The 22,647-nt window shown below is 39.1% G+C and overlaps 2 protein-coding genes across 5 annotated transcripts in view; one reads left to right on the top strand and one right to left on the bottom strand.

The window, feature by feature from the left end:
- Nucleotides 1–6,926, top strand: part of prkcz (protein kinase C, zeta) — a 73,219-nt gene extending 66,293 nt beyond the window's left edge. For all 3 annotated transcript variants that reach the window (XM_026332150.1, XM_026332152.1, XM_026332151.1), the window contains 2 exons: nucleotides 1,462–1,577; nucleotides 6,791–6,926. In XM_026332150.1, the coding sequence (XP_026187935.1) occupies nucleotides 1,462–1,577; nucleotides 6,791–6,878 (204 nt within the window). In that variant the 3' untranslated portion in view covers nucleotides 6,879–6,926. The remainder of the gene's footprint in view (nucleotides 1–1,461; nucleotides 1,578–6,790) is intronic.
- A 52-nt stretch (nucleotides 6,927–6,978) lies between these two features.
- Nucleotides 6,979–22,316, bottom strand: si:ch73-70k4.1 (uncharacterized). 2 transcript variants are annotated; one of them, XR_003297240.1, is made up of 5 exons: nucleotides 22,150–22,316; nucleotides 20,594–20,741; nucleotides 17,468–18,027; nucleotides 15,925–16,182; nucleotides 6,979–7,110 (listed from the first exon to the last, which is right to left on the bottom strand). XR_003297240.1 is itself a non-coding variant. In XM_026332174.2 (4 exons), the coding sequence occupies exons 1-4, from the start codon at nucleotides 22,284–22,286 to the stop codon at nucleotides 16,110–16,112; spliced, it is 918 nt and encodes a 305-aa protein (XP_026187959.1). In that variant the 5' UTR covers nucleotides 22,287–22,316; the 3' UTR covers nucleotides 13,007–16,109. The 2 variants fall into 2 exon arrangements, 1 of the variants encoding a protein (XP_026187959.1); XM_026332174.2 differs by lacking the exon at nucleotides 6,979–7,110 and having other exon boundaries at nucleotides 13,007–16,182.
- Between the last annotated feature and the right edge of the window lie 331 nt (nucleotides 22,317–22,647).

Below are 22,647 nucleotides of genomic sequence, written 5' to 3'. Positions count from 1 at the left end.
CTTGCGGTCTATCTCCTTTGTGTTCTCAGAAATTGTCCTCAGTGCACATTTTAACAGGATGAGGTACTGATGTGAAACCATGGAAACAAACCAGACAAAAACTCCCCTGCCTGAATCATTTGGGCACAATTACTCTGCTGCCTCAACCTTCTCTATTCTGTTGTTTCTCTGCCTTTTTCAGTCCTGCCGTCATTGTCACTGAGAAATGTAGCAACAGCATCAGTGTGGCAGATCTCAGCATATGGAAAAGATCAATGCCACGCTATGTACTCATTATTTGTTAGGGCCTCTGTGAGGATTTTATTGTCTCATATGTGTATAAGTTTGTTTCCCTGACGTTATTAGACATAGTCACTATGTCCAGTGAGGGAACTGACAGGTCGATTACAACATCTGTCAAACATCAGAATTTGTGAAGTGGCTGGTGTAACACAAAAATTTCCCTTTGGGGATTAATACAGTCTTCTGCCTGTCATCTGATGCATCTGACATTCAGGATTATGGAATATACAGTAGGTGTGGCACATCCTGTAGTGTTAGGTCAGTGCTTATGTAAACACCAAAACTAACGTTTAAGTCTGTCTCATACTTTCTGTTTTCCCTACTCGGCCACTTACACTGCAAACACACAAATGTACCTTTTCAGTAATATTAGAGTAATATTGTGTAATAACTTACATTTAAATGGATTTGTATTGCAGTAACAGTAACAGTGTGGTTATTGGGTAATTCTAAGATGGGGTAATATATTTGTGATGGGGTTCTTCCTCAGCCCTTGTAAAAAATAAGTTAAATGGTAAGACTTGAGTATTATAAAAATAATAATAAGGAAGTAAAATAAGGTAATGTGATCACATCGACCATTAAGACTTAACACAATTCCGTTTTTCCATTCCCCACTCTCACAATCCTTACAAACAGCTCATCAATGCAGAGCCAGCCACTGTAGATTTTAATCAACATGAACTCACACAAGGAAATTTCTATTTTCAACCCTATTTTCAGGGTTGGAATAATCCACATGTAGTGCTGTAGTGAATATTTGAAATAAACTTCTTGCAGTAATTAATACTGGATGTGGCACAGGGGATGACCATATATCAGACTGTGGATGCATAGAAGTCCAATCACAACTTAATATAGTTGTGAAACTAATGATGTCTCAACCTGAATGAGGCTTTAGTAGGTAGAGGGGCAGCTGGTGGGTGGTGAGTTTTTCTAAACTGAACAACTGAAGAGCAAGATTTGTGATGTGAAGAAAAACCACTTGAATTCAGCTCCATATCCATCAGGTAATTAGTGATGCTTCTGTTTGGTGCAGTTTTCCAGACAGTTCCCTCTAACTGTTGAAAGGCCACTGGATTTGGAGCTTGCAAAGCTTTTTTTCACATCCTCTCGTCAAATATTGAGTAAACAACTTTGTTTCATATAAAACACCTTTTGTGTTTGTTTTTTCCTCAGCTGGAGAAAAAAGAGGTGACGCCTCCCTTCAAACCTCAGATCTCCGATGACTACGGCCTGGAAAACTTTGACACACAGTTTACTAATGAACCAGTGCAGCTAACACCAGATGATGAGTAAGTACTGCTTCTGCACCTCACATCACTGCCCATGATTAAAGTCGTTCTTATGTTAATATTTTATAACATTATTTGTGTATTAGTAGAAAGAAAACTACCAATTTGTGCATAAAGATCCACTATTCCCACTCAAGTGGTCTTCTAAGCCTCTCCAAATTGCTGTTGAAACCACAGTGATATAAGTAGCCACTTATTTATAAATATTCACAGTACACAGCCTTCACTTAGACAGTCAGAGAAATTTGAAATTCTAGTTTGATAAAGCAAAAGAAAGATTTAACAGCATCTAATCTTCCTGCCTGGTCACCAACCATTTTACAGCACTGATACTGTCAGTCTAGCGGTAATTGAAAAACAGTATGGGGTGCTATCACTGTAGGAAAATATCAGTAAAATTGATATTGATTTCTTAGCTAGTTTGAGTTGGACTTGTGTTTATGACATTCCTTTGCTTGCTTTCTATTCTGCGTCTTTATTGTATCTAGAAAATGGAATTTTGTCTGTTGAACTGTGGCACAGTCGTTATTGTACAGCATCATACTGCAGCAGAGATGTGTGACAGCGGCAGCACATTACTGTGATTGTGAAAGGTGTTGACCATCCTCTTGTGGTCAAACAGAGGTTGAACTACATGAGTTCTCACATGAACAGCGGGTGCTGTGCCGTTTTCACAGAAGACTTCTGCGTCCAATAAAGAACCACCCCCCACTCAGTTTCCAACACTGACGTCTTTATCCGTCAGGGACATTGTTTTGATTAACACAAACATGCAGCCTTCAGGATGTGACAGGAGCCCTTGTTTAAGATTTAACTTAGAAGAGAAAAAGCTGAAGAGATCTGGCGCAACAACAGACACGATGCAGGCTCTGCTGCTGCAGCACGAGAACACAAGCATGGTCTGTTTTCCTCTGTGCCATCCCAAAATGGATTCCATAAGGCTTTTGGAGACCCTGCCAATAGATATTACCAGGCTTATGTTAGACAACATTCGCATTTAAATCCATGCTGGACTGATTTTTTTTTTTTTTTTGAGGCTCCAACCTTTATATTTTTCATGCAAAGCCTTTTATTGGGCTGATCTTAGCCAACGTTTCTCAACAGCCACCGTGCTCAAAAGAGGAAGCTGAACTGAAAATTCAATACACCATGCACCTCCCCACTTAAAAAGAATATGGTTCCTTATTAGCATTTAACATTAGGAACAAGGGTTGTAATTTCAAACATTCTTGTTGATATTTATCTTCTATAATGTCCTACATGTGGAAAAATATGGATTGAGCCTGGGATTGGAAATGTACAGGGAATTTGAAATGCCAAAGCATTTTATGCATTAAAGAGCTTGGATACTACCTGCACTTCTATTGACTTCTCTACACACATACATCATTTTTATTTGAGAGCACAGAGCACATTTCAGAGGCAAAGTGGATCGTAACTTCATGTCACCAGCATGCAACAGGAATGCACCGATAAAAATACATATTTCAGTTTACCACATAAGAAGCTAGTTAGAAATAGTTCATCTTTCTTTAGAGAAGACAATAAGTGTGGACCTGATTATTAAAATGAATTTCACATAAAACATCTTTCATCCTTTTCATCAGTGAAGGATCATGGTCAGGCCACTGGAGAATAACATTCAAGTAGTTTGCTGCTGTTTGTCCAATTATTGGTAGAAGTGTTTTTTTTTTGGTTTTTTTTTAGTTTGTTTGTTTTTTTTATATAACTGATTAATATATTGCTTTAGCAAAATTTGATGATAATTGGGAAAATAGAATTTGCTGTTGATTGTTTTGGCTGGAATAATCATAGCATTATAATCTGGCACCCTCAGATTCTTAAAGGTGCGACAAGGTTCAGTGGACTTTAAATTAACTAGGTCATGTGATTAGTCTTCTGATTATTTCTAAAGGCAGAAGGGTTTGCACCTGTTTTGAATGTCCCCACTGGAAGGCAGAGTTTTAGTCTGTGTCAACACTGACAGTCTTACTGTTAGAAGCTTACTGTTCTTACTAATCTTACTGTTAGGTTGGTCTGACGCATATTAACATCCAGGCAGCATCCTGTCACTCTTCACTTCAAATGATGCAGAATTGTTTCTCCAAAGCAAAATGGAATGTCCACTTGTTCAGCCAGGATGTTGACTGCATTATAGTAACTGCACCAAGTAACTGGGTGGAGGGGAGACTGACACAGGCACAGACAGGGCTTCTCCCTTCCTGTGCATGTACAGTAATAACTACACCACTGTGAAATGGTAGACACCGAGCAACAGGATCCCCTATTGTTAATTAGAACCTTATTACATGCCCATCATGCTCTCCACCCATGGCAGATGTCACTGGGTGGCTACCACAGCTCTCCCCAGGCCGAAGGAGCTGTACACCTCTGTTCTTCACTAGATGCTGATCCTTAAACCAGCCTTGGACTGGATGAGGAGCAATGCAGCTCTGACGCTCTTTCTGGCTGATTTGTGACAGGGTTTGATGACTGGAGTCCCTGGCAGATTTTTAAGGATGCAGTGGTGGAAGATGTCGGGGTGATGCGGTGTGGGGAGGAGAGAGATGAGTGGGAGAACGAGGTGGAGAGCACACTGCCGGTTCAGTAGTAGAGAATTCAACCTGGCATCAAACACCACAGCGCATCAAAAGAAGACACACGCCTCCTCCCTGTGTCTCACACTTTATCTCCCCATCCTTTTCTTTTCCCTCTGTTACCAAGGCCACTCCTGCTAGGAGGGGGTGATGCAAAAACCTCTCCAGTCTCCCCCTCTCTCCCACTTGTGATAGGCTTGGCACAAGAAGAAAGAGAAGTGAGAGCTGTGTAGGGAGTGAGAAGGGTAGAACCTCTGCGCTAGAGATTTACATTGCGACATTAAAAGCTAGGATTGCTGGGGGCCCTTGCTAGCATGCCGAGGGGAGGTGGAGAAGAGAGGCTTTCGTTTTTCTACACCAGGTCTGTGTCTTAGAAAATGACAGTTTCAACCAGGTCCCATGGAATCATACTTTTGTCTTCTCGAGTATTGGTCCTTGGCTGTTTTCAGGGACCCATTTTCTAGTCAGTCTAAGCAGTTAATAAATTCAGTAATTCTTCCTTCTTCTTTTCTTTCCAACAAATAACAAGACAGAAGGTCATAAAAGGATATTTACTAAACCAGATGCCACACTGACAGCAGAGCTGAACATTTTAAACCTGCTCTCTCTTGATGCTAAATATCAGCCACAGTTCGCGCTGCTTCAGTGCTAGAAAACCAGCTGCTGGGGGTGGATTTATACAAATTTCTATTCTCTCCTCCCATGTTTTGTGTCCCTGAGTGTGAGTCCCTGTAAAATACATAATGCATGAGACCAAACACGCAACATCCAGCAGTGCTGCTTGTGAATTGTTAGTAAGAACCCGCAGTTTCACTGTTTAGCTCAGTAAAATGCAGTGCCCAACCTGTAGTGAGTAAATAGTCTTCTTAAAGTGTTACATTACATTCAGGGGTTTTCCTAGAGCGTTAATGTTGGCACCTGATAGACCTTTTAGTTGTTTAGTCGTCTATTGTAAAAGTATCAGTTACCAGATTGGACACTTTTCAACCAGTGCGGCTACTTTTTTATTAAATGGCAGGGTAAAAATTTATCTGGGCAGTTATAAATACTTATATTTGGCTGCTTTTTCTACCAGTTTTGTGCCAACAAAAGTATAGAAATATTCCAGGGTTTTTTTCCACTTTCAGCTACCTGGAATCAAACATTGTGTGACAGCAGGTAGTAATAGGCAAGACGTCGTCAGGCACCAGGTAGCACTGACATTTTAGATGTTAAAAATTATTTCTTAGTTTGCCAGTAGATGTTTAAGTGATCAGTACTGAAGTGTTGGTTTCTTACTTTGATGTGGTTTGCTGAAGACCAGCTGAAACGCTCTCTAGATGTCCTCATGCTTTTCTGTCTTACTCTTGTTGTGCCTGTGCCACTTCACTCCCTCCTCTGTCCCTTCCCTGTTCTCTGCTCTTCATTCTACATCTGGTAATGCTTTCAAGTCATCCAAGCCTGGAAAAAAAGGCAACATTTACATTGGTTGAACACACTGTTTGTTTTGGTCAACTCCCAAACCTTCTCCCTTTCTATTGTGTGTCCCTCTCTGTGGTCTTTCTTTCTGCCTCTCTGTACTCTCCAAAACTCCAAAATTGAAAAACACCATTTTCTAAATCTAATTGTTGTATTGGTGGTTGACCTACTCCTACAATGAGAGTACTTCACATGAGATCAGATGGAGGAAAAATATCTGCTTCATCAGTATTCTAGTCGGCAAACCGAAAGAAAAGACAGTGTAGCATTTCATTCACTTATTCTGGCGCTATGTGGGTGGGATCTGCAACCTGTTCGACACTGCCGGTGGCCCCTAAACTGAGACCCCCACCCACCTGGTGCAGCAGGGGGAAGTCCAGTGAACACACCTATTGTTTTAACTTCAAAGCCCTCCGCTCAATGTCTGTAGGCAGAAAGCCTCTCAGCCTTTCCCAGCGAGAGGCCTCTTTTTTGGGTTTCAGTTCCTTGTCTCACCATTGCCACACATGCATATACTTACCCACACAGATGAGTAAACAGCCCGTTGCTGCAGGAGAAGAAGCCAACAGTGTTGCTAAGGGAGGATATTTATTTTTACCCAGCCACTCTGGGCCCACTAGTTATGGGGGTTCCACTCCATTTACCTGTGATTGGGCCTTTGGAAATAGAAGCAGCAAACTCAGGAAACAAAAAGGGAGTTCAGGTTCCTCCACTAATTAGTCTAAACCTTCTACTGGTTCTGTCTCACTTGACATCATGTACTAAGGGTCGCTATTTTACAGGGTTTTAAGGATTTATACCGGGATAAATATACAAGCTTAAACCTATCAGGAGGAATTAAGCTGATGCATGGTTGTTTTGTACAACAGGAGCAGTAGGTAGCAACAAAAACAGAGTTTTTCTTATGTTTATTTTTAAAAGCTATTTTTAATAATGTAATTAATGTAAATGTCAGTTTTTAAAAAAGGCAGTGAGTAGATGAACATGTTTGAGCCAACCCCTGTATAGTCAAAGCACTGTGAATAGGATTCTTAGCAAACGTGACATATACAGACTCAGGTCTGTTCCCAACTTTGTTCTGAACCTGATCCACATTTCCTGTGGATGGTATTGTGCTCTGGGTTTGTGATGAATCAACTTGTCTGTTTCTTTCCTCAGGGACGTCATCAAGAGAATAGACCAGTCAGAGTTTGAGGGATTTGAATACATCAACCCCCTGCTGCTATCCACAGAAGAATCTGTATGAAGGAGTGACCGGCTTCCTCCTTCAGCCATCTACTGTCTGTCCAAGCTGCCGTCTCAGCCAAAAACCACTCGCAGGCCAACACTGAAAGGTGAGGAGGGGATGAGCGAAGGACAACAGGGAGGATGAACTCATTCTCTGGGACCAAGGCAAGGCAAACAGGAGAATGGGAGAGTTTCCTTCCTGGACAACTGAGATTGTTTTGCTGTGGTACCAAACTCTTCTTTCTTGGTATCTACAAGGAAAATAAAGACACTGAACTATAAGAACATTCCCTGTTGTTACATTATCCTCCCCTTTTCTTTTTCTCTTACAGTTTCATTCGCTTCTCCCCTCAGTATGTCCATTCTCCTGTCAAAGCACGACTGGTTTTGTATTTTGAGCAGAGAACCGTTTCATTCTGTGCCTGCCACCGTGACCACATTTCATCCCATCTCGCATCCCTGGATGAATATGACAGTTCTGCTGAAGAACTGAAAATTTTACATGCACTTTTTTTTTTTAAGAGTTTTTTTTTTTGTTTTTTTTTTTTATCTTATGTGGGAGGGGTGTGGGAGGGGGGCAACACCTCACATGAAAGAATGTACCATAACAAAGAAAAAAAAATAAGTTATTGTGTACTATAATGTAGGTAGTGAATCAGAAATTGACGATGCCTTTTTATTGATGCAAGTGGCACACGTTCTCATCTTTCTTCACAAACTTCTCTTTTTGTCATTTGTTATTTTCACAGAATTAGGTGGGGGTGGTGGGTGAGGGCAACTGGGAGATGACCTTTTATTTAAGAAGTGCCTCAAAGATCAAATTAATTTCCATGTCTCTGATTGCACTTATCTCTTACTGAACATTTCTTCACCCATCATGATGTTAGAAGGTGAAGACCAGCTGAAGCCAGGGTTGGTCTGAACTGTCCAAATTCGTGAGTGGAATCAATATTTTTGGAGCACAGAAGCCTGCCTCGGTCATGACACGCAAGTGAATGTCTTTATTTGTAATGAATCAATTCAAATAATCAGTGTAGAACTGACTACGATTGGTCTATAGAGTCACAAGAGCTGCATCTAAGCAAACACCAGAAATGGCTAAAACCGGTGGCAGTAAGAGACTAAATGCCCAAGAGTAAAGCTTCATGTGTAGGTATTTATAGTGTGTCATGCTTACCAAGAGCTTTCCCAATACCAAACTAACATTTTCAAATGTCACAGATATTACAGCATCCTCACAGTACTGCATTTGAGATATAAAAAAAATAAAAATCCAGTATAAAGGTGTATAGAAGCCACGGTATACATGCTGCCAATAACAGTCTGGCAGCTTTAGACAAACACTATATCAGGACTTCAGCTGAAAAGCAAAGCAGTTCACTGGCTCCAACCTCCACAGTGTGTACAGGCTTGCTGGCCGAGCTCGGACTCTTCCATACCAGCTTCCACTGTGTGACCATCTGCAGCCAGTCGACTGGTTGCTTGTTCTGCCTTGTGAAAACATGTCTCCTTTTCTATAATGGGCTCATTATGTGTTTCCATCTCTGCACTAAGGCTGGCTTTACACGGTGCAATTTACATTGATAGATTATTCTGTTGGTTATAAAATTCCAAATAATATGATCTTGTTAGATCATGTTAGAATAAAAAAAGTTTCTGCACAGGCAGAAGACAGTCAGCATTATTTAAGCAATGGTGTCGAATAGAAACCACACCTGTCAGCGTCAAGAATATGTCATGTCAGGACATGTAATTTTCCTTAAAAGCACTGGACAGTTGGATTTCATTTGGAGTTTAAGGTCAACTCCTCATATTACACACTCATTTTAGTTTCACTGCAGGTATAGGTTTCCTTGTTTTTGCACATGGACAGTAATGCAATGCTTCACTACTTTTAATGGTGCTGCAAACATTTGTGAATTACAATCCTAGCTCTGTCACCTTACCTACATGTCATATGTCTCACAACTAAGTATTCAGTTGAATGGGTTCACTGGGTGTTAAAGCTACAGCGTGTAATGTTTTATCTAAAACATATTTTAATGTTGAGAGGGTATTGAGTGTGTATCTGTATTTGGTGACCATTTCTAAAGCCTTTTTTTACAGTTATTTATTTACTTATTTATATCACTCATCCAAATTCTCAGTCCAGGAAATATATCATTTTAGTGGGACAGTTGTTTATCCATATAAGGAAAGATGGTGACAGGAAATAATATGAAAACCGTTTCTAAAAAATATGTATTTATATTTGTGTTGAGTTATCCTAATTTCTTATGCTGTTGTTATCATTACCACGTTAGTTATTTGATTGTTAGTTTTTAATTTATTTTTATTTTTTTATTTTTTTTGTGGCCAGACGAGAGAAACCACGTCATTTCTTGTCGCCATCTTTGTTAATCTGGATAAACACCCCGAGGAAATGGACTCAAATTATATTTTTACTACATCGACTGGATTGTTTTTTGTTTTGTTTTTTTAAACTTTTTTTTTTATTCCGAGTGCTATGGAGATTCGGGGAATACCTACAAGGTTTCGGTGAGTGTTGTCAAGCGACTATAAACATTTCGAAATGGTCTCCATGTAACGTTACAGCTGTTCTGGGTTATCGGAAGAGAAAGTGTGTAACTTCGCCTAACAGAGTAAAAGATGCAGGCTGGGATTCAGGGCAGGCAGCACTGATAGAGTTATTGCTTTGTACATTTTTGAGAAAGACGGTGTGAGCTCACGGCTAACCCTCCATACCGAGCCTCCGAGTTCAGTGTTAGCTTAGCTAGCTAACACACAGCTGCTGGAATGTTGAGACAACGTGGGGGAGGATGTGGCCTGTGTGCAGGTCTGTGTTGTGGTCTGGGTTCCCCAGTAATATTAGCTGGTTATCACTGGGCCTAGATGTAAAAACGTGATGGCATGACTTCAGTTTTTATAACCTATTCATGTCTGTACAGGTAGCTGTCAAAAATAAATGTGTGTATATTGATCTGTGGTTGTGCAGATTCATAGGTTATACACAAAATTGCGTTTTTGTAAACACTTGTGAAATATTTTAAATAATTTATTATTGTTAGAATCATTTCAATGATACACATGTAAATGTATGCAAAAACCATAGACTAATACGTACTCTCTTACAACCCCAATTCTGAAAAAGTTGGGATGGTGTGTAAAATCTGCTTTGCTTAGTTTGCAAATCTCATGAATCCATATATTATTCACAATAGAACATATGAAATATGTCATATGTCTTCACTGAGAAAATGTACCACTTTAAGAAGGAAATGTAAGGTAATTTTGAAAATGATGGCAGCAACAGGCCTCAAAAAAGTTGGGACAGGCCCATGTTTACCACAGTACAGCATCCCCTCCTCTTTTAACAGTCTGAACATTAACATTAAGATTAACTTAACATTATTAACAACTTAACAACTATTTTGAAATTGTTCAGTTTTTTGACCTGGCTGTTCACAGACCTCTGCCCATCTTTACTTTTTTAAAGACTCTGACTCTCTTTTCCAATTTTTTTGAGACCTGTTGCTGCCATCAATTTCCAAATGACCTTATTTTTCTCTTAAAATAGTACATTTTCTCAGTTTAAACATGTTTTCTATCTCTTACTGTAAATACAATTTGGGTTTTTGGCATTTACAAATCATTGTATTGGTTTTATGTAGATTTTACACAGCATCCCAACTTTTTGGAATTGTGATTGTATTATTATACACATCTTTTTGCAGCTACCTTACCTCATAAAGAAAAAACAAACATAATTTATGGTTATTATGAATAAACAAGTTTGCAGTTATTTTTTTTTAAAGGTACATTTCAGTGCTGTGGTATATCCAAACTGTCCAGTGGTCTCTTCTTGTTGGTGCAGTGTCCTCGATTAGTACAGAGCAGTGTTTGATTTCTGGTTATTTTAGGTTTTCAGGCTGATTTCACGTTTTAACAGCGGTTTTGTGTTTTCTGTCTTCTCATGCTTGTCCAGAGCCTTCAGTTAAAGTTCCTTAGAAGAGAGTTTTTTGCTTGTTTTTGAGCAGACTTTGTGTTTAACAGGCTTTAATGTGATTTTGTCCATGGACCTGTATCACAATACGAGATTTGCGACTTCAACTTCAATTCAACTATGTTTGGGTGTAACTCAGGTTTTCCAATATCACAAATCTGGCTTAACTTTAATCGTGATATATCACAATGGCATCAGATCAAAACCTGTCAACTGTCTAACATCTGGTCAATAAGATCGCTAGAAAATATAACCATCTTTTTAGGATCCCTGTGGCCACAAAAGAGTTTACAGTAATGTGACAAATAATAAAGAGGAATATATATTTTTATATATTTTGCTGTTTCAAGCTTTTCAGTGTCAATTTGAAACGTTTTCTAACTGAGGGAGCCTGACATAATGATCACTGTGTTTTAAATGTACAAAAATTTTTTGACTCTAAATCAAATTTCTGAGTGTCGATGTTTATCACTGCAGCTCAGATTAACATTGACAGACTGATAATAGGTCGACTTTTAGAAAAATAATTCATACGCTGTAACTCCTCCCCACTGACCTCTTTGCTCTGGCAGAAAATTGTTGGACATGAGTCATTTTTTATTAGCACATGTTCACAATAGCTTCTTCGGCAAAAAATAAAACATATTCCATGTAATATTTTTAGCCTTTATTTAATATTATTTCATAACAGACTTCATGATAATGGTTATCCAGGATGTTAGCTCAGTGATGCCAAATAACCCAAACAGATCCAGATGAAGTTGAGCTCATTCGTGATACAGGCCCCTGGTCTCATTGAACCACTTGGAGATGGTGCTCTGTAGAGGGAGACGGAGGCTCTGGAGGTAGAGCAGGTTGTCCCTTATTCACAGGGGTGGTGGTTTGGTTTCCCCGGTGTCTCCAGTCGAGGTGTGTGAGTATAAGGTGGATTTGCTGCCATCAGTGTGAGTGAGTAGAGTGGAGGGTAAAAATGCAGTGGAGTGCTGTCTGTTAGTGTAGGGTGTGCACAGTCCTATATGTATGCAAGTCAGTTTACTGTATAATTATGCATCCATTATGCCACACTACAGCTGAGTATACAGTGTTACTTGTCACCTTGATTTGATTTAGTTTTAGGGTTTATCTTGAAATTTGAATGTTTTTCACAAGCTGGATTCACTCACATTTTGACTAAAATGCTGCTCACTGTGTTCAGCTTGAGATGAGAAGCTAAATGGTGATATACAGTGATGTCTGTAGCGAACATCTAGAGGAAGGTTAATATGATTCAAGATGACTGTAGACATTCATTGTTGAACATATAATTCCTTCTAATGGCAACACAAGATATCAGATTGAAAGTGAATTGAATGTTACATCCACAGTTCCTCATGATAAATTAGGTTTTCTTTTTTTGTTTTTGCATTTTCTTCTCTAGTTAATTGTCAGTGGGTTGTAATTTTGACTTCATCAAAAAATATTCCCTGACAACTAATTTTTCATAAACAAGACAATCTAAACTGAAAGCAGCATTTGATAATGAGAACTATCATGGAATGTTTTACATTTTTTGTCAATGGATATAAAGTAAATGCTAATGTTAACACTAAGTCTTCCTTGTTAAAAGATAAATTAGCTACATAACTACCCTTAAGAAGCATCGTACATGCAGTAATTCATCTCAGTAGTGGAAGAAACTGTTTGAAGCCTTGTCCATGTGGATGTAGCATTGCAGTTACTTTTTGAATCTGATTACTTTCCTGTTGCTATTAAAAGGAATGATTAAGTTCTACAATAAATGTCAGTGTAAATCCTGTCCCTGGAGGCCCACTGCCCTGCTTGTTTTCCAACCATCAGCCCACTATCTGCCTGTGCCCATTACTTGGCTCAGAAAAACAAGCACCAGTGGCCCTTGCAGAATAGCAATGGCTACTCCTGATCTAGATCTTCTCTACAAACCTATCACTATATTAATGTTCTTCTGCCATTTGGCTTCTCCTTAGAAGAACCCAGAGAACTGGATTTTAGTCAAAATATGAGTGAATCCAGTGTGCGCAGGGTAGAGGGACACCAAACAAATCTGGCAGTAGAGGACAATAACACCTGCGACCATGGAAACTGTACACAAGAACACTTAGAATATCAATCATATAAAACCCCCTCAACCACTCTCTCCTACATCTGACACAGACATGCACACCTGGGGTGGGGGTGTACCACAGTACCCACCTGGCAGACACAGGGACTTGAACTCACAGTCTTCTTATTGCAGGGCAGCAGTGCTAACCACTGCACTACATGCTGCCCCACTTAGAATGGCAATAGAGGACAACACCATCTGTGGGAATTGTACACAAGAAACTTAGACTATCGATCATACAAAACCACCCTCAACCACTCTCTTCTACATCTGGCACTGGGGGCAGGTGGGAGGACACCAGAGTACCCTCCTGGCAAGGGCTTGAACTCACAGCCTTCTTATTGTAGGGCAGCAGTACTAACCACTGCATTATTGTCCTACCCTCCTTAGAAGGGGTGAGAATTCAAAATTCAGGACAAAAAGGAAAAAAACTTTTAAAAAAAAAGTTTAAAACAGCTTTAGTGTTCACTTGCTTAAGACTAACACTAAAGCTATACATATCACATGCCAAAACAAATACTGTTAGATAATAGTTAATACTGATAGATATAAACTAATGTATTTATACTTTCATTTGAGAATGAAGCCGACAGCAGTCACCCAGTGTAAAGCCAGCCCAGCATGTGGTGGTCAGCTCTCTAATACCAGTGGTTTGGAGGCTGAGCTCACCAAGCTTTTTACTAATTTCATTATGAATCATTGAAAGCATTTTGAATCACAACTTTTATTTCCCAGAAGCTGGTGCAGAGTGTGTACAAGATCAATAAGAAGCCCATAGTTTGTATACAGTTTCTTGTACAGGCAAGTTTAACTTCACATACTGCCACATTTGTACACAGACAGCAGCAGACTTATAACCAAATATGCGCTGCTAACGGGCTGGGATCAAATCAAACACATGCACAACACATCTGTGGTTATCAGCAATGAGCACAGATCACTGATGGGAAAAACTGATACGAGCTTCATGTTGATCTCTACATCTGTGCGCTGCCAAGAAAAGACGAGCTCTCTATTGGCTGGGAATTATTTGATGAAATCTGACCTGTGCTAATTTGATAACCACATAGTAGGATTAGTTAGATGATCCCAAGTGAAAGGTTTGAATTAGCTGCAGGAAGAAAGAGAGGGGAGACATAATGAAGCAATTCCACAGTCACAGATTAGGCCACCACATTCAGTGCACACATTACACACAGCATTTTATGAATGTCATGTTTTGTTGATGTTTTTGAACACAGATACATTACTGGCATTCTTTTTTTCCTCAAGGGACCAATGGATGAACTGGAAGTTCTTGAAACCACATTACAGAAAAGTGAAGGCCATTTAAAACAACAACAAAGAAAATCTTTATCTACAAATGAATGAACTTAGTCCAATGTTTTTGTTCTAACACAATGCTGGTTGGATATGCTTAATTTCGCTTTACTGCATCTTTGTAAATATGTGTAATTATTAAAAAAAGATATTGGTTTTCCGTGAACCGAGTTTTTCCTTTTTGCAAATGACAGCAGAAAAGAAGATGCTACAGTTTGTTTCCATCCTCTGATTACCACTTACTGTGTTCATACTGGAAGACTGTAAAAGATAATTAACTAGTATTCATCATCTGAGACTGTTGTTGCTCTTTAATTGACGCAGAGAAAATAAACTTGGCTGTTTTCAACAACACACGTCTTCCTGATAAACAAAGCTGTATAGGTTTGTTCAAATTTTTATCATCGTTTATCATTCAAAAGTTCAATTTTTTGAATGAGAAGGTCAATATCAGTATAATTCAGGTTATACCTGGAATCAGGATGTGGTTAGCATACTAGCACAACATCTGGAAAGAGTTAGCCTGGCTCTGTCCAAAGATAAAAACTACACCTTCGAAACATAAGTTTTAAGTTTAAATTCAGTGGTTAACCTGTTGTATCTCATTTGATTAGTTTGAACATAAACAATTTGGAGTTTTGGGGAAATTACATGGCTGAGCTATTACTTGACCATCTGTCTCCTGCTACATTGCAGGTTGCCAGATCTTTTTATTTATTTATTTTTTAAAGTCTTAGTTTTGGTCTCTGTACGGCCAATACAATAACAAACAAATAATATTGCATCAAGAAATAGTTCCAGCTTGTAACTTCCCCTTAAATAGAACACACAACATAACATTAGTCATTCATTCATTAAAGTTCTTCATGCTTAGCATAGGTAACCACACCCCTACTACAGGTCTGTGCTTAACACCTGATTTAGCATATTGCATAAAAAATTACCCCTTCAGTGGATTAATTTCCTTTGCATTCTGGCCATTTGAAGACTACAAAGGCCTGTAGCTCAGATCTTTCCACTGCATCAAAAAACGAGATGACATATTTCCAAGGCGATCCTTTAGTGTGTAATGGCTGGACAAAAACCAAATAAACTATTCAAATTGATCATTAATGTGAATTTCCGCTGTTGAGCATTAAAGCCCTTTCACATGCGAAACAAAAACTTAAATGACAACAGTATTTTGTAAACGTCATGATAATTCCAGTGAAGGTAGATAACATCGAGGCTAGGTGTAAGCCATAAAACCATTAGCCTTTAAATGAGTCAGCTGTGCTCATATGAGTGTCAATCAGTTGAATACTGTATATTTCTATGCTTTGTTAGCAGGATGAGGCTCTTTTCCAATTTGCTCTATGCCCTCCCAGAGGATAAGGCAGGTTGAATTGTCATTTTAATATGGAGCTCCTCTTAAACAGCTGAAATCAAAGGCATCAGAGGGCAAGTGCTCAGGCAGAAGAAGAGCGATATCTGCCATCTAGTTAAATGAAACAAGTTTCCTCTGAGAGAAGCCTTCAGAGCATCTTGATGGTACATGCTCTAAACTAACCCTCCACCATGACATGACACAAAGTGTTCCTCTAAATTTTTTTTCTAAAGAGGTGAACAACCAGGGTTACTCACCTCGAGGTAAAACCCTCTGTGTCTAGGAGGCCCTCTCTCAGCGTACAGCCTGGGTGAGGTGCCAGTTCCTTAATAAACCGTGATGTTTTCTCTTCTAATTCTGGATGAGTCCTCCATTTGATATGATCCTGACACCTGGGTGGCTCGCAGCTCCTGGCCAGCAGCCAGTGTAGTGTCCTGCAGGCTTACCAGGTCATGTCCACATTCATCTCAGACAAACACTGTGCCAGGTGGCCATCACAGTCCATCTGGGTGAACCTGGAGAGACAGGAACAATGAGATTCGCTGCTACTGGCAGCAAACACACTCACACACTTTTACATACTGATGTATTCAGTCAGTGCTGGCTTTTCAAAAACACACTGTAAATCCAATTTAATGAGCTTTTTAAATATAAGTGACAATACAATTTATATCTTTGCCATAATCTGCCCTTGTCTCACAATACTGGACATGAGGTTTAAAATATGCTACATATTTAGGTACAGATATCAGGGTGCTGAATTTCCAAACAGATACAAACGAGCGTGCAGCCAAAATAGTAGCTCAGTGAGCCTGTAAGAAATACAGCGGTGCTTTAAGCTAAAAGCTAATAGTATTACAGACATCATCACCATGACAAGTTTAACATGCTGAATTCTCTAACATGTTTACCAACTTAGTTATTAGCATGCTAATAGTTTGTAATTAGTAACAAAGCACAGTTGAGGATTAATAGTTGGTAATTAGTAACAAAGCACAGTTGAGGATTAAAGTCAAGTCAACATTTTGCAGGTATTTGGTGATAAAATTGTAATAGAATCAAACAATAACATTTTGACCTGATTCTGATTGGTAACTAACATTTAACAAGGTATTCTTTTCTTTATAATATGGTCTTAATGGTATATGGTCTAATACTTGTATAGCACTTTTCTACACTGAAGTGCACTCAAACCACCTTTACACTATTTGCCAATTCAGCCATGCACTCACACAATCAATCACTCATTCATTCATACACCAATGGAACAGCCACCAGGGGCAACTTCAGTGTCTTACCCAAGGACACTTCAATATATGGACTAGTGAAGGCAGGGATCAAGCTACCACCCCTCTGATTCATGGCCTACCTGCTACCCACAACAATATTTCGATTTGCTTGATCCAAATTGATTCAAAATCATAACAACGTATTTTCCATTTACAATATAGTCACTAAGTTATGTAACTAAGACAGTAACAAATTTCAAAAAGCAGGGAGTGAGCATACCAAACAGTTCATATATGAAAAGGGAGAGTTTAAATTGAAGAGCACTTTTTAAGGCTGGAACAAACTTGTTTGGGCTGCGTTAGAAAATGTGCACAGGTGTAGTGCAGAGAAGTTTGCAAACGGTTTCTTTTCAACATGTACAGATATCTGTGATAACCCATAAAACATTTAGCTGTATTAAACTTGAGATCTTTGGGAAAATATAATATGTACACAGTGCAATACTTTCATAGGTATTCCAAATTCTACCCAAGTCATAGCAGTCATAGTTAAAAAATAAACAGTTCTTACCCAACAGGGAACACCAGCAGGCACATGGGGCAGCTCTGCAGTGCTACTGCTCCTGCTGCACCGTCTCTTCTTACACTCCCCATCACCTCCTCTTTCACTTTGTTCTCTACCACGTTGTCTCCATTTTCATATTCCATCTGAAGAAAAACTTGGCTGTCAGACACTTCCATCTTGTTTGTGAGAAGCTGTGTGTTGTCAGGTCCCGTCTCAGGTTCTACTTGCTCTTCCCCTGTCCTCCCCCCTTCTCCACCAACATCTGAGCATCGCGCTGGCACTGCTGCATCCTTCCAGCTGAGGAGAGGCAGCTCTGGTCCGTTGGTGAGTGGATCTGTGGTGGATGTTGTTTTGCCATCATGCCTGCTGCGAGAGGACAACTGTCTGTCAGGTGAGGCTGGTACAGCTTCGGTCGGTCCTCCAAGGTCTTGCTGGGAGGAGCTGCATCTGAGAGGATCTAGATCTGATGAAGTTCTCAGAGAAGATGGCGCAGGTTCTGGCAGGGGGGCAACCTCTCCACTGAGATCACACCATTGCTTTTCATCCGAGTTTAGTGCTGTGCATCTCTAAAGTGACATGGAAAGAAAACCAGACGGCTCAGTGCCAGCAGCTTCTGAATTTGGGGCCTGTTCAGCAATAAAACACAGATCCTATTGCAACTTAAGACAGATGATTAAACAAAAATTCCTAAAAGAAAGAACAACATATACATCATATGTTTAGCTAAGATGTTAGACACACTGTACAACTTATTCTAATTTGTATTAACCCAAGAGTGGAAAGAAAGCTATTGCAGCACAGTCAAACTGGTGTCACATTTTTAAATACCATACCAGAGGTTTCTGTAAAGATTTAGGTATTTAAATGTGAATTAGATATGTTTTTCTAGTGGCACCCACTTTTGGTAAAAGTTATTAGGGAGGACTATTACATACATGGAGTTGGCTTGTGAAAAGCATACATGTGGTTTGAACTCACAAAATCAAATCCAGGCTAATGATGACATTAACATTAGGAAAACAATCAGAGTTTTGTTAGTTGGCACCACCAACTGTATCACCACACAATAACCCAATTCTGACCAATAAAAAATGATGACAAGTACAAACTGTGTAGTTTCCAGTTAATGAGCTAAAACCTGGAAAACATTCAGGATTGTCCTTTAAGACTTTATATTCAAGACTGTTTCTGGCAGCCTGTGATGGTTGGAGCTTATACTGTAATTCCCAAATAAAAGCCTGTGTTCAAATAATACCAGGGGGCAAGGCCAGCACCAAAGCAAAGGGCTAATTAAAGGCTGGGTAATGGCAGGGATGTTTTTTTGTAGATTTCATTTAAAATGGAATTTGTCCAATATTCTACATTCCATAACCAATCGTATACAAATCCAATAAAGTACATAATTTTGGCTAATTTCTTAAAAAACACAAACTGTTATTCATAGTTTTGAATAGCAGACTATTCAAATCTTAGTTTCCTTGAGATGTGTCTAGAACCTGATTGGAGTCCACTTGGAACAAACTGATCTGACTGGACAGAGTTTAGAAAGACACACTACTGTGTGTATGAGGTCCCACAGTTTACACTTCAGGTCAGAACAGAAGCCGACCTGAAGTCCAGGAACTCTGTGATTAGACTGTACTGAGACACAGATCAGGACCAGGAGATCAAACCAGTTCTAGAGCTCCGAGTGTTCCCAGGAGCACAGTGGTCTCAGTCACTGGAAAATGAAAGAAGCCGAGAACCAACAGGTCTCTTCCTGGAGTCGGGCCTCGGTCAGGGAGGAGACCGAGAACCCAGCGGTCTGTGTGACGGAGCCTCAGCATCAACAGATTCCAGATCTGATCAGACACAAACTGAACACCACCAACAAACCAAATCAGTGGTTTCACTTCGTCATTATGAGTTATTGACTGCAGCTTGTGCATTATACTGAATTTATCACAACCTGCAAACATGGGGCAAAGTGTGAACTTGCACTCACCAGGAAACAGAAATGAGAAAAAAAAAAAGTTTTTTTTGTTTTGTTTTTTTTAAATAAGCTCGTTCAAAATTAGAGATGCACTGATTGCAATTTTCTCATCCGATTCCAATTCTTTTTTTTAAAAAAAGAACTGCAATGAAAGCATATACAGAAATATTTTCTTCAATGAAATTTATTTTATAATAAATTATTAAACATTATAAGATCTTCTCACAACAAAATAAAGTGCTTTGTGCCTTGAAAAAGGTATAAAATTAGTTCCTTTATATAACTAACATAGATTAATACGCCGGCTCGGTATAATGTGACTGAGGTAATTTATCAAAACCTCTGTCCTCGACTATGGAGAACGACTGGTCATCAAGTGCCATGAATTCCGTATTTTTTCTAGTAATTGCTTGGTCTTTTCACTCCTCATCCCAATAAAAGATAGCAGAGGCTGCTGACTTGTGGCTGGCGAGCTTTGGCTTGGACAAAGGAGCGCTAGCTTTAGCGGCTTTCCCCTTTTCAAACTGGGCATATTCAGCTGATTGATGGTGTTTTAAGTGTCTTTATTCGGTTTGTTATTCTGAACGTTTTTGTGGTTGTTTCCCCACGTCGTATTTTGGCCTTACAAATGTTACAAACTGCGACCTTTGTATCATCTTCACTAAGGAAAAAAAAACAAACAAAAAAAAAAACTTCCACACACAAACGACATGTTAACATGAGACTGTGAGTTTGCGCGTGGATGTGACGTCATTTCCCCGCGCCGCAGCTGGCAATAAAAAACCGGGCAGTCACCGATGCGAAAAATCGGCCGACTCCGATCACTGGCCGGTCAATCGGTGCATCTCTATTCAAAATAAAAACCTGGTTCTCTCTGCAGCTGAGGGTAACAATAGTACAACACAGTTTAGATTAGAAATTATCTTTTCTATTATTTACTAGTTGCACACCAATGGAATGAGAGAGAAATTAGCCACTTCTCCAAGAAATTCTGTATTATGATAACTTTAAACCTCTCACACTGACTGCAAGCACACAGCAAGAACACTTCTCACTATCTAAACATTGAACATATTTTTGTGTGTGGACCTGAGCCTCCCTGATTTATATTATACTCGCTACAGGAACTGTGTGATGAGTTATGCTCGATGGGAACATACCACTGGAGATGGATGTGGAAGATCAGGAACCAGGCCCCAGCGCTGCTTCACCCGGTGCGGTAGAGCGGACTTCAGTGACAACGCCCACAGATTCTCCACATCAGGCAGCTGCTCTCTGTTCCACCACGCTGCTTCAGAAAGCACTGACCTGTGACCCACATATTACATACTGTCAGTTCAACACAACTACCACAAACCAGGCCGTTCCTCTTCTTTAATACTAACCCACACTGAGCTTGTTTCTAAGTCTCACACATCACAAGAAATGTGTTGAATTTAACAGATTTTCGGAGAATGTATCCAGACTTTAAAGGTGTACAAAAATAGATCTTCCAACGCTCAGCCGAGGAAAGCAGGATATGATACTGGTGTCTTTGTTTGTTTTTTCTTTTTTGAATGATTTCCTATGCATTTTAATCTGTCAGTCAAATTATTTATGAAAAGGCTCTTTGATCTAGTGCACAGTGTCTGTTTGTGCGAGAAACAAAGCAAGAAAGACTAAGTGTAAATCCCACCATGTGTATATTAAAATAGTAAAGTCTAATGTCCCTGGATTTTTGCAAGCAAGATAGTGAACTTCTAAAATCAATTGTACGAAATGTGGTGACATTCAGGTGCATAATGGCTGTGAGAACCTTACAACCCACAAAACAATCCTTTCCCAGTTTTGCTTTACACTAATTTATGGATTTATTAGGTGCACATGTATAACAAACCTGCAATAAATCCTACTTTTATATGAATATAATGTTCTGTTTATGGTGGCAGGGTGTCAAGGGAGAGGAGTTCATTAAATTCTTTGGCTGAAACTTATTTTCTCCACTTTGTTGAATGATTTTCTTGTGGCCTTGCTTGTGACCATGGAGCTGCATGTTTTTACAGGCTAACATCAAAAAACAGCTGTGAGCACTGACATATTACACTTTGCATTAAAAAGAAAAGAGAAATAAGAAAGGTTAACATCTAAATTGCCTATAAATCAATAGAACTAAACTTTAAAAGTTCAAATCAGATTATTCAATATTATTCCATCACACTGAGGTTTAAAATTTGCCTTTATTTACTCATTTATATTATGAAGCTTTTCCTTTGCTCTTAAATGTCTATTCTATTAACAGTCAGTCAAAAAAAAAAAGACCTTGTGAGGCCAGGTAAAATTCAGTTCAGCTCAATTTTAGTTCCACTTTTGTATATCAAATATTAAAACCACTAGAGGAATTTTAAAAGCAGAGCTTTGTATTTAAAAAAAACTGCATATTGTTAGATCTGGAATAGCCCGAATTTTCCCTTGTTTGGGGAAAATCTTCAGTCATGTTTTGTCTATGATGTATTTCAGCAGTTAAGCAAATAAACAAACTGCCTGGATGTTAATAGAAGTTCTGTCCCTCCCTCCCTTTTGTTTTCTCATTTGAAGTCTTCATAAAAGTCAACGTACAGCACAAAAACTGAGGATGATTTTAAAAACTATTTTAGATTGGAAAACCGTTTCATAGCTGGTGTTTTTATCCTAAACGTTAGCTAAACGCCAAGTTGAGACGATAAAACAGAAAACTTGCCCCGAAGACTCTGCTGTACTGTCACTGTGGAACAGCGCGGAACGACCACTCTTCCCTGTAGAAAGTGATTCCGGGTGCAATTCTTCGACTGAAGGCTTCTTTCGTTTCAGTTTAGATCTCAAAAAATTTTCAGCCATGTGGTTTTATCGCTTTACCTACTTCGAACTTTCGCGCCAGACTGAGTAACCAGGACTTCCTTGTTCCTGAAAGTACGTCACTTTTTGTATCCAATCAGATGACAGTATTTTCATCAGCGCATTTTAGCTCCACCTTACGAGCTGCAACATTCAAATAAAAACAATAACAATACTACTACTACTACTATTACTACTACTACTAGTAATAATAATAATAATAATAAATAACTAATTATAATACAGTGATATCATACACATTAACATGAAATGTCGCATTGGGTACTTTCACTAACAAAGTAACTAGACTGTATGAAAAACAAGGTGAAAATATGAACTGAGTTTGATAAATACACTGAGGGCT

This window comes from Mastacembelus armatus, chromosome 7 (assembly GCF_900324485.2).
Source record: "Mastacembelus armatus chromosome 7, fMasArm1.2, whole genome shotgun sequence".
NCBI lineage: Eukaryota > Metazoa > Chordata > Actinopteri > Synbranchiformes > Mastacembelidae > Mastacembelus > Mastacembelus armatus.
This window is presented reverse-complemented; position numbering and strand designations above follow the sequence as displayed.